This window comes from Saccopteryx bilineata, chromosome 3 (genome assembly GCF_036850765.1).
Source record: "Saccopteryx bilineata isolate mSacBil1 chromosome 3, mSacBil1_pri_phased_curated, whole genome shotgun sequence".
Taxonomy (NCBI): domain Eukaryota; kingdom Metazoa; phylum Chordata; class Mammalia; order Chiroptera; family Emballonuridae; genus Saccopteryx; species Saccopteryx bilineata.
Window position 1 is genome coordinate 249,964,307 of NC_089492.1, and position 12,283 is coordinate 249,976,589.

The window sequence follows — 12,283 nt, forward strand, 5'->3', positions numbered from 1 at the left end:
AATCAAAAACGGTTTATATTTATTGAATGAATAAATGTCTACAAAAGGGAGGTAAAATAGTTTAGCTAAAAGTGGCTTAAAAATAGGGTTTTGCAGTGGTTTTATGATTAAATTTTTATTTGAAAAACGTGAAACTTATTTAGGTAAATAAGAGAATTAATATTAGAAGTATGAAGAAAAAGTTTTGAGGTATTTGGAGAACAATTACCTAAACAATAAGTTAACTACTTTTCTGGTTCATTATTTTTTCCCCACTGTATTTTCCTTCATCCAAAAAGAAGTTGTTCTTGATCTGAAAGGTTTAAGAAAGTAACTAGATTGAAATTTAAATATGGCATATACTGAGTTATAATTTGTTCAGGGCTTTCTTAAGTGAATTCTCAAGTACAAATTTCTCAAGTATGAATTTCTTGGGAAGTTAATTCTCAAGTATGAATTTCTTTTCTAGCTATCGCAGAGCCTGTTTTTGCTGTGGTCAAATCTGACTGATAGACTGTGGTTTAAGTCAACTTGTACAAAAATGTCTTCAACCCTGCTGGTCGAGACAAGAAATCTTTATGTGGTAGTTGGAGCTGAAAGCAGGTTAGGCATTTATTAAACATTACAGAACAGGTTAGACTGTGGTTTGAAGAAATAGCTATTTCCCCATGTTTTAACTGAGTTTATGTGCCTGAGTCTTTAAAATGTTAACAGTATCAAGTAGACAGTTTGGATCTTCTGAAAACATACTTGCATTTTCTGATACATGGTTCGACTTTTGTATTAAGTACATACTATTTTTAAAGCTCTCTTTCTGAGAGGGTAATCATTTCCCCAAACAATCTGTGTCACCAAATGTGTTAGCCATTTAAAATTGACATTTGTAAAATTTAGGAAAGTTAATAATTCAACTTCCTAACCTCAAGGATTTAAATGGATTATTTCTCTCTCTCTCTCTCTCTGTCTCTCTCTCGTCTTTTAACTTACAATGACATATGGTATGTCCTAATCATTTTTTAAAAGTGTAGAGTTTGATGTGCCTCTTGACCATCTGTTTTGTTAGAATCTGGTTTTCCCAAGGTGTGGAAAATCACTATCAGTAGCTATATAATGTATTCTATGTATCTTCAATAAGAAGTGAAGAACTAAAAAGTCTCTTTAAAGGTCAGTCGATAGTATTTTAAAAGCCAAAGATTTTCTTTTTTAACCATTTGCTTATTTTTTGTTAGATGTTTTCCGGCCTTTTTTAATAAAAACAAAACTTTCTGAGTCCCATTGTGAAATTTTACATCTAGTAACAGAGTTACTGAACACAGAACCCTTTAATTCTTAGACATCTTTAGATATAATCTATAGATAATATTATTCTGCAAATTTCCAGAATCTAAAAAAATCAGGAAACAAACTGAGTTCAGAATTCTGAAATGTGCTGAATAATATAATATTAGGTGAGCTAGACAGTCCCTCTTCCCTTTTTTTCTGTTTCTGCTTTTTCCTTTAGGTCTGCACCTGTTGAGCATTTGGCAGGATGGCAAGAGGAGGAGCAGCAGGGTGAAACTGACACAGTTCTGGTGAGTTTCACTTTGCTGCTCCTCCTGATTATCAGGGAAAGAATTTTGTTACTTTCTATTGGAAAACATCTATCTCCAAGTGAATCCTTAAGATGAGATCTCAACATTATTGCTTTAGTACTAACTCACTGTTTGTTTGTGTTCTACTTAATCCAGTCTGCAGCTGCTCTTTGTGTTGGAGTTGGGAGTTTTGCTGATCCCGACGACCTGCCTGGGCTGGCACACTTTTTGGAGCACAGTAAGATCTTTGTAAAATATCATTTCTGAGTGTGTTTTTTCCTCTAAATTTGTATGAATTGTTTCAAATATAACTAACTGTTTTGATCGAAATATATGTTTAACAAGAGAAAAGGCTAAGAAAAAAATCTTTATGAATAACACAGGTGAAGATTTAATTTTAATCTCCTTTAGTGTATTTGTTTTGAAGATTAGAATGAAACCACTTAGAAGACTATTTGAAAATGTAGGTTTTATTATTCAGGCCAACAAATCAGGAGACAGTTGCCAATCTCTAGGAATTTCAATTATAGCCTTGACAGGGTCAGTCTCTTCTAGGGTTAGCTAGGCCCCAAAATGTCATAGCATCAAAAATATAGAAAATAAAAAGGCATGATTAATATAAAACAAAATAGAAAATATTCAGCTTAATATGTACTGTATTCAGCAATACAGTTATACTTAAATTTATATTTGTTTTTCTGAAGTTCTTATTTTATATATTCTGGTTTTCTAAGCTATTTGAAGGTAAACTGACTGTATGGCCAGTAACCACCGGCATCATCACAGTGCCTGGCCACCACAAGTTTGGGTTTGATTCGGACTGATGGTAAAGAGGCAACAGCTGAAAACTGGTGGTCCATTTTCCTTTATTCTAGCTTGCACCCGGCAAGCGAGTAAAAACACACACTGGGCTCCAAACCCCACTCATTCGGCACACACAAAGCTACTGACTCATCCCAGTTTTTCTAGAATCAAAGGCTTCTACCTCACCAGGCTTATTCACCTCTGTTCCCCATCTCCTTCTCTTCCATGAACTGGCCTCTCCTTACTCATTCTGCCATTTTGACTGCCTCTTCCAGGTGGCATCCCTGCCCTTCCTCCATGGGCTCTTCCTAGCATCGTGATGGCGAACCTTTTTATAAAAACCGCCCACTTTTGCAATGCTGGTCAACTTGGTCCCTCCCGCCCAGTAGTGGCTCCTTTTGGTTGCTCTGCTACTGCCCACCATGAAAGCTGGAACACCCACGGAGCGACCAAGTTGACCAGCACCGCAAAAGTGGGCAGTTTTTATAAAAAGGTTCGCCATCACGGTCCTAGAACGTAATCACTCTCCCCCCAACAACATGATCTCCCTCCTAGCTCCTCCTCTTAAAACCTTTTGGCGTGAAAGCCCTCCCCCAACACAAATTAGCATAACCAATCCTCTTCCAAGCAAGAAGGGCAATTAATGTTATCACAACACTGGCCATCCACATGAGCAGTGCCATCTTTAACAATAAGGGTGAGAAAAAATAACTTTATCTGCCCAACACTTACTTATGAGTTTTTATAGTAATAGTTAATCTGCATATATGCTTATGTTTACATTTTAACATTAAATCATAGTTTTACTTTAAAAATAAAATGCTTAGTTTATGAGTATAAAAGCATATGAGCATTATAGAAAATTATAAAAGCAAGTATAATGATTAAAAACAAGTATAATTTAGTATTATTTAGACATAACTATTGTTAATGTGTTGATATTATTTCTTTTAATTCTTTTTTGTATATGAGAAATTTTCTCCTTGATAATAAAAAAAACTGTATCTTTGTGTTCTTTCCACTTAGTGGTATTCATGGGTAGTTTGAAATATCCAGATGAGAATGGGTTTGATGCCTTCCTGAAGAAACATGGGGGTAGTGATAATGCTTCAACTGATTGTGAACGTACAGTCTTTCAGTTTGATGTCCAGAGAAAATACTTCAAGGAAGCCCTGGATAGGTAACTAAATCAAAATGTATTTTTATTTTAATTATATAATGACACCTTACAAATTGAAATATTGGGCATTGTTCTATACTATTCCTTATCAAGCAGAACTATAATTCTGTAGAATTGTACAATACTTTATTTGAAAAAAGAACAAAGTATTTAATATACCTTGGCCCTTATTCTGTTACACTTAGTCTTTTTTTTTTATTGATTTTTAGAGAGAGGAGAGAAAAAGTATGAAAGAGAGGAAGAGAGAGAAAGAGGGGGGAGAAACAGGACACATCAACTCATAGGAGTTGCTTCCTGTATGTGCCTTGACCAGGCAAGCCGAGGGTTTGGAACCAGTGTGACCTCAGCGTTCCAGGTCAATGCTTTATCCACTGCACCACCACAGGTCAGGCTACACTTAGTCTTTATATTAAAGATTAAACTGAAACCTTTGAACAACTTTTGAGTTTGTAAATAATGTATTCTCTATTCACTCATTGTTACAACTAGTTTTTTTAATTTAGTAGAAAATGCGGGAAACAGGTAAGCACAGAAGAAATAAGATTGCTCCTAATTTTATAATTTAGAGATAACCATGGTTATTGTTTTGATATATAAACATTGATATTTTTTTACTGTATATTGGATCATATTGTCATATCCTTTTATGTTTTTAAACAAGATATATCATTTTTACAACTCTTATTGTTTGTAAACCATGATTTTAAATTATTATGTAATATTTGCATTGTGTAAAAATATTATTATCTATTCAACCAGTTACATATTATTGGACAGCTGAGTTGTTTTTGGTTTTCTAGTATTGTAATGTTGTGATGAACATCCTAAACTGTGTGTACATTCTTAATTATTTCTTTTAATTATGTTCTAAGATGTGAAATTGCTGAATATACTTGTATGTATATTTTAAGACATTTTTATAAAATTTTAGCTACTCACTGCAAAATTGTTTTCAAGAAAGTTTATATCATTGTATTAGAGTTTTGATATCACAAAGTTGCACACCTAACTCTACCTTAGAAAAAAAGAATCACTTTATAGCAAATTCTAGATAAATGTAAGATTGAAATATATAAAAAAAAGAAATCTTGAGTTTGACCGTATAATTAAGTCGCTTGAGGGCAGGGATGTTGGTCTGTTTTTTTGTTGAGATATCTGTGGCATCAAGAATTTGGTATATAGTAAGATATTTATTGAATGAATTAATATATTTCTTTGTAAAAAAAAAAAACCTTATAAAATCAAAACACAAATGACTAGAAAAACTCTAAACATGCATGACAAAGGTCTCGTTTTCTTAAGGAAATTATCTTACCCCTTAACAGATTAATATGACCTTGAAAAATTTTTTTGACTAAATTCCTGTATGTTGAAAGCACATGACATTATTTTCAATTTTCAATGGAATAATTTTTTTCTGAAGCAGTTCTTACCTCAGGAAATCAGAAAATATTTACATATTTATTTCCACTTAAGCCTGACCAGGCAGTAGCACAGTTGATAGAGTGTCGGACTGAGACGGGGCGGACCCAGGTTCAAAACCCAGAGGTTGCCGGCTTGAGCACAGGCTCATCAGGTTTGAGTGTGGGGTCACCAGCTTGAGCACAGGATCATAGACATGACCTCATGGTTGCTGGCTTAAGTCCAAAGGTCGCTGGCTTGAAGCCCAAGGTCGCTGGCTTGAGCAAGGGGTCCCTTGCTCTGCTGTAGCCTCCTGGTCAAGGCACATATGAAAAGCAATTAATGAACAAGCAATCAACAAACAACTAGGATGCCACAATGAAGAATTGATGCTTCTCATCTCTCTCTCTTCCTGCCTGTCTGTCCCTATCTGTCCCTCTCTCTGACTCTCTGTCTCTGTCAAAAAACAAACAAACAAACAATAAAGAACCTACCAGAATTAAGAAGAATACTACTGGATTAACAGGAGAAGTTAATAAGAATATTAAATCACTAATTATGCCATAAATGGTAGATAGTGATAGAGTATTAGACAAGTATGATAATAGTATACCCCTACAGTTAGGAGTAAAAAATCTTTGGATCATTTGCAAATGGCTCATATAGATTTTCAGTATTTAAATAGGCAAGTAAAATCCCTCACACAGGTCACATTATTTATCAGCATCTTGGACCATTTAAGAAAAAGTTGAGGAAATGACTGAATTTTTACTTTAGGAAATATATGAGAATGAAGCTGCTTTAACCCTGGTGGTATTTTCTAATTTCAATAAATTTGAACTTTGCTTTTTAAGTGTTTTCAGGATAAGTGCCAGAAACATCAATGTCTAGGACATCCCCAAAGTGGAATATCTAATAGGAGACTCTCCTCATAATAAGCTGGGACTCCAAAAGGCTTCACCTTCAGGCAGTGGTGGGATACAGCCAGTTTGCACTGGTTCAGCAGAACTGATACCTAATTTTTTGTTGAGTTTAGCGAACTGGTTGTTAAAATGGCATTTGTAATCAGGATTTTCTTCTAAGGTGGGCGCCTAGGCAGCCGCCCACTGTGGAAATAACAAATTTACATTCCTTACTCTTCTTTAATATTCATCTGCACAACAGCGTATTCTAAGCACCTGTAGCAATGTTCATTCTGTCCATAGGTGAAAAAAACTGCAAGTGAGGATGCCAATCAAGAAGTAATATGGGAATATCTTAAATAACAGTTTTATTGTTTTTTGTCAGATATTATTTAATATTTTTTCATTAATATTTTAAAACTTTTTCTTATAACATAATTTAGTTTTGTGTACCTTATCGTTTTTTTGTTTCTGTTTTTTGTATTTTTCTGAAGTTGGAAACGGGGAGGCAGTCAGACAGACTCCTGCATGCACCCGGCCGGGATCCACCCAGCACGCCCACCAGGGGGCGATGCTCTGCCCATCTGGGGCATTGCTCTGTTGCAACCGGAGCCGTTCAAGTGCCTGAGGCAGAGGCCACAGAGCCATCCTCAGCACCCGGGCCAACTTTGCTCCAGTGGAGCTTTGGCTGCAGGAGGGGAAGAGAGAGACAGAGAGGAAGGAGAGGGGGAGGGGTGGAGAAGCAGATGGGTGCTTCTCCTGTATGCCCTGGCTGGGAATCGAACCCGGGACTCCTGCACACCAGGCTGACGCTCTACCACTGAGCCAACCGGCCAGGGCCTTGTGTACCTTTCCTATTGTTCTTATTTAAGTATTAAATTCATGAAATAATAAACTACCTTTTGGTATATCATTTTTTTATACTTAAAATGGTCATTAGGGCAGGGAACTGGTTGTTAAATTATTTGAATCCCACCACTACCCTCAGATTGAGGAAATAGATAAGCCATCCTGAGGAATTACAGCCTGGTTTCAAAAGATTCTTGTGGTGAACCTCAAGCTTTGATTTTGATTTAACACGGTCCGAACTGGTAGTATTCTCATTCCTGAGAGAAGCAAACACAAATCCTCTTAAAAGTATTCAGCCTAGGCCTTAATTGTTCCTATAATGAGTTTGTAAAATGATTAGCATTCAGTCAAACATAAGAGGGCACACAAGAAAGCAAGACAATGTGAATGAGAATAGATAGCAAAGAATTTCTAATGCTTTAGAAATCTTAAGTATTGGAATGTTTAGACACAAATTATAAAAGTGATTGTATTTTATGTTTTTAAAGAAATAAGAGAAGTTTAAATACAGTAGCTAGAAATGGGAGACTATAAAATGTGTCCTTTAATATTTATAAAATAAAAATAAAATGAAGGACATCTTAAACTGAGATGATAATTAAAATTGAAAACCCAACATATTCTGGGGAATCTTGAAGTCCATATACAGCTGTGCTAGGTCTAGGGCTGAATGCGTGCTCAACAAAGACCCAAAAAGGCCAAGGCCATAAGGCAGTGGTTCTCAAACTTTTTGAAGTCAGGGTGCATTTAAAAATCCTACAAATAAGCCCTGGCTGGTTGGCTCAGTGGTAGAGCGTCGGCCTGGCGTGCAGGAGTCCCGGGTTCGATTCCCGGCCAGGGCACACAGGAGAAGCGCCCATCTGCTTCTCCACCCCTCCCCCTCTCCTTCCTCTCTGTCTCTCTCTTCCCCTCCCGCAGCCAAGGCTCCATTGGAGCAAAGTTGGCCCAGGCGCTGCGGATGGCTCTATGGCCTCTGCCTCAGGCGCTAGAATGGCTCTGGTTGCAACAGAGCAACGCCCCAGATGGGCAGAGCATCGCCCTCTGGTGGGCATGCTGGGTGGATCCCGGTCCGGCGCATGCGGGAGTCTGTCTGACTACCTCCCTGTTTCCAACTTCAGAAAAATACAAAAAAAAAAAAATAAATCCTACAAATAATTGTAGGCACACTATATACAAATTTTTGAGAAATATGTTATAATAATTAAGGCAAATATTAAAGAAAAAATATAAAGTCCTAGCATGCTTTTATGGTAATTAAATGAAATAAATATGACAAAATTAAATTTATTCTGACATTAAAAACATTTTTGTTACATTTTTTGACTTATGCTTTTTAGAATTTGTAAAAAGGGGTTAAAAAAATTAAAAAAACCAAAAAAGTTATCTTTTTTTACATATAGATGCATTCTTAGTAAGATTTAGTAAATTTGGTAGGTCCCAGCACAAATGTGTTAAGTTTTTTCATTCTTGTGTTTATGAGAAACATGAGCCTGATGTGTCCTAGCTATTTCTTCAATGTTTGGGCATATATTTGAAAGGCAAACTCTCATTTCCTCATCAATACATTGAAGAATTCCTCTCTTTTTACTCTTAATTGTGTTGAGTGCAGAAAACCCCCACCATACATATTATCTTAACTTTACACCAAACAAAGGATAGAAGAAACTTGCCTCCAGTCTTTCCGGGGAACATGGGGAGTAGTGTAAACAATCCAGCACCACAGCTTTACAGCCTTTCGTAACCTAATCATGCAAGTGAGGTGGGAGGTTGGGCAGACTGTCAGCTTACAGTCAATTCCCCACACCTCTGTCCCCCCGAAATCCAAACTCCAAAAACCTTGTTGGTTTTTTGGTCCCCAACAGGCACATATTTCTCTGGAATACCATAGGGCACACCTGGAAATCTTCTAGGGCGCACACTTTGAGAACCACTGCCATAAAGTCTTACTTTGTTTGGCTGACCTTGAATCTCTGTAACAGCAGGATGTGATGGCTAGGGCAGAGTTGTAAACTGCTTGACTGAATGCAGAAAGTGTGCCCCAATCTGTACATAGAGCCCCATGGCAAGGCTGGGAGACTTACTGATTAACACGCAGTTAAGAGAATCTCTGTGCAACTAGAATTTATTACTGAGCTAACCAAACTTGTCAGAGAACACAGAATTCAAAGAATAGATTTAAGAGAGGCACAATATATATATATATATGTTTGTGTATATATATATGTATGTGTGTATATATATATATAAACAGTAACAATAACAACAACAAACTTTTAGGAGCAAGGAGAATCTTGATTTTCAGAGTCACATATTATTTAAAATGTTTTCTTTTTTTTCTTTTTCTTTTTTTTTTCATTTTTCTGAAGCTGGAAACAGGGAGAGACAGTCAGACAGACTCCCGCATGCGCCCGACCGGGATCCACCTGGCACGCCCACCAGGGGCGACGCTCTGCCCACCAGGGGGCGATGCTCTGCCCCTGGGGGGAGGGTCGCTCTGTTGCGACCAGAGCCACTCTAGCGCCTGGGGCAGAGGCCACAGAGCCATCCCCAGCGCCCGGGCCATCTTTGCTCCAATGGAGCCTTGGCTGCGGAAGGGGAAGAGAGAGACAGAGAGGAAGGCGCGGCGGAGGGGTGGAGAAGCAAATGGGCGCTTCTCCTGTGTGCCCTGGCCGGAATCGAACCCGGGTCCTCCACACGCTAGGCCGACGCTCTACCGCTGAGCCAACCGGCCAGGGCCTTAAAATGTTTTCAACAGAAAATTATGAGGGATGCAAAGTATAGTTCATAAACAGCTGTCACTATAAACTGTCCCTGAGAAAGCACAGCTTCTGAACTTACTAGAAAAATAGTTTAAATCAGCTATTTTAAATATGGTCAAATAACTAAAGAAAACTGTCTTAAGAACTAAAGGAAAGTATGAAAATGATGCTTCACTAAATAGAGAATATCAATAAAGAGATACATGTTAATTGAATAGTATCAAATAGAAATTCTGGAGTTGAAAAGTGCAGCTAAAATGAAAAATTCGCTAGACAGGATGAACAGCAGATCTGAGCTATCAGGAAAAATATCAATGAACTTGAAAATAGGCCAATTGGAATTATCCAGTCTGAGGAACAAAAAGAAAGAAGAAAAAAAAAGAGTCTGTGGATATTATCAAGCATAGCAACACGTACATCGTGCGAATTCCAAAGAAAATAGGAAAGAGAAAGAAAAAAATTCTTAAAGACATAATAGCAGACTATTACCAAATTTGTTAAAAGGTGAGAATCTCGGGCCCTGGCCAGTTGGCTCAGCGGTAGAGCGTCTGCCTGGCGTGCAGGAGTCCCGGGTTTGATTCCCAGCCAGGGCACACAGGAGAAGTGCCCATCTGCTTCTCCACCCCTCCCCCTCTCCTTCCTCTCTGTCTCTCTCTTCTCCTCCGCAGCCAAGGCTCCATTGGAGCAAAGATGGCCCGGGCTCTGGGGGTGGCTCTATGGCCTCTGCCTCAGGCGCTAGAATGGCTCTGCATGCGGCAGAGCGACGCCCCAGAGGGGCAGAACATCACCCCCTGGTGGGCATGCCGGGTGGATCCCGGTCAGGCGCATGCGGGAGTCTGTCTGACTGCCTCCCCTGACAGACTCCCCGTTTCCAGCTTTGGAAAAATGAAAAAAAAAAAAAAAAAAAAGATGAGAATCTATACATTCAAGAAACTCAACAGATTCCAAGAAGGCTATACAGTAATATCTACAGCAAGATGCATTATAATCAAACTGTCAAAAGCCAAATACAAAGAAAATCTTGAAAGTAGCAAGAGAGGAGCAGCTCATCTTAAGATAATCTCAATAAAGCAGTGGTATGATACATTCAGAGTGCTGAAAGAAAAGGACTATCAACCAAGAATTTGATATCTAGCAAATATCCTTCTAAATGGAGAAATTAAGACATTTTCAGGTAAATTAAAATTTGTCACTAGCAGATCTTTTCTATATGATAAATTAAATGGAGTCCTTCATACTGAAATGAGAGGGCAGTCAGATCCACATGAAGAAATCAAGTACACTAGTAAATGTAACTACACTGGTAAATACAAAAGGCAGTATATACTTTCTGTAAATTTTTTCTATCTGATTTAAAAGGCAGTTGACTGTATAAAGTAAAATAAATTTATTTATAGGTGTATAATGTATAAAGACATAATTTGTATGGCATTAATAGCACAAAGGAGGAGAGAGAACAAGTAAATAGAAGCAATGTTTTTATATACTATTGAAATTCAAGTTGACATTCAAAATGAATTATAACAAGATGTTAAGAAAATAGCTAAAATATAGTAAAAGAAATGAAAAAAAATTAAAACGGTACACTTGAAAATATCTATTTTAACAAAAACATCAGTAATAGAGGGGAAAAAGATAAAATTTAAAGAAAACAAATAGCAAAGGTAAACGAATTCTATTTGATCAGTAAATATGAATGGATTAAGCATTCCAATTAAAAGACAGATTTGGCAGTATGAGTAGAGAAACTTGATTCAACTATACATGCTGTGTATAAGAGACACACTTTAGATTATAATAAAACAATAGATTGTCAATAAAAGGATGGGAAAAGATACGCCATGCAAATAATTATTAAAAGGGAGCTGGAGTGGCTATACTAATATCAGACAAAGTAGACTTTAAGACCAAAATTTTTATTAGAGACAAGGGAATTATATAATGATGAGTTTATAAGGGTCAATCCATTAAGTAGTTATAACAATTATAAACACAATTATCTATCAAAATAACCCCAAAATACATGAAACAAAAACTGACAGAATTGAAGGGAGAAATACGCAATTCAATAATTATAGTTGAAAATGTGAATAGCCCACTTTCAATAAAGAACAACTAGATAGATCAACCAGAAATAGAAGACATGAACAATAGTTTAAACCAATGGACATTATATAACACTCCACCCCAAATCAGAAAAAATACATATTGTTCTCCAGCATAGACATATAATAGGTCATACTATTATTGAAAGGATTAAAATTATACAAAATATGTTCACTAGCTATAATGGAATAAAATGAGAAGTTAACAAAAGAAATTTGGGGAATTTAAAAAATCTGTAGAAATTAAACAACACACTCCTAAATAATCATTGAGGCCTGACACAGTGGATAGAGCATTGGCCTGGATGCTGAGAACCCAGGTTCGAGTCCCCAAGGTTGCCTGCTTGAGCACAGGCTCATCCAGCTTGAGCGTGAAGTCGCTGGCTTGAGCCTAGGGTCACTGGCCCGACTATATATGCCTGGTTAATGTATATATGAGAAAGCAATCAATGAACAACGAAGGTCCTGCAACAAAGAATTGATGCTTCTCATCTCTATCCCTTCCTGTCTATCTGTACCTCTCTGTCTCTGTCTCTCTAGCTAAAAAACAAACAAACAAAAAACCAATGATTTAAAGAAGAAACCACAAAGGAAATTAAAAAAATACTTAGAGACTAATGAAAATGAAAACTACATAAAATTTATGGAATGCATCACTATGCTTGGAGCGAAATTTATAGCTTAAATACCTCATTAAGAAAGAAAGATCTGAAGTTGACCTAAACTTCCATCT

The 12,283-nt window shown here is 37.0% G+C and overlaps 1 protein-coding gene across 1 annotated transcript in view; it reads left to right on the forward strand.

Annotated features, from left to right (window-relative positions):
- NRDC (nardilysin convertase) overlaps window positions 1-12,283 on the forward strand; it is a 90,750-nt gene that overhangs the window by 24,229 nt on the left and 54,238 nt on the right. The window contains exons 3-4 of the mRNA XM_066269208.1: window positions 1,707-1,788; window positions 3,381-3,534. Of these exons, the coding sequence (XP_066125305.1) occupies window positions 1,707-1,788; window positions 3,381-3,534 (236 nt within the window). The remainder of the gene's footprint in view (window positions 1-1,706; window positions 1,789-3,380; window positions 3,535-12,283) is intronic.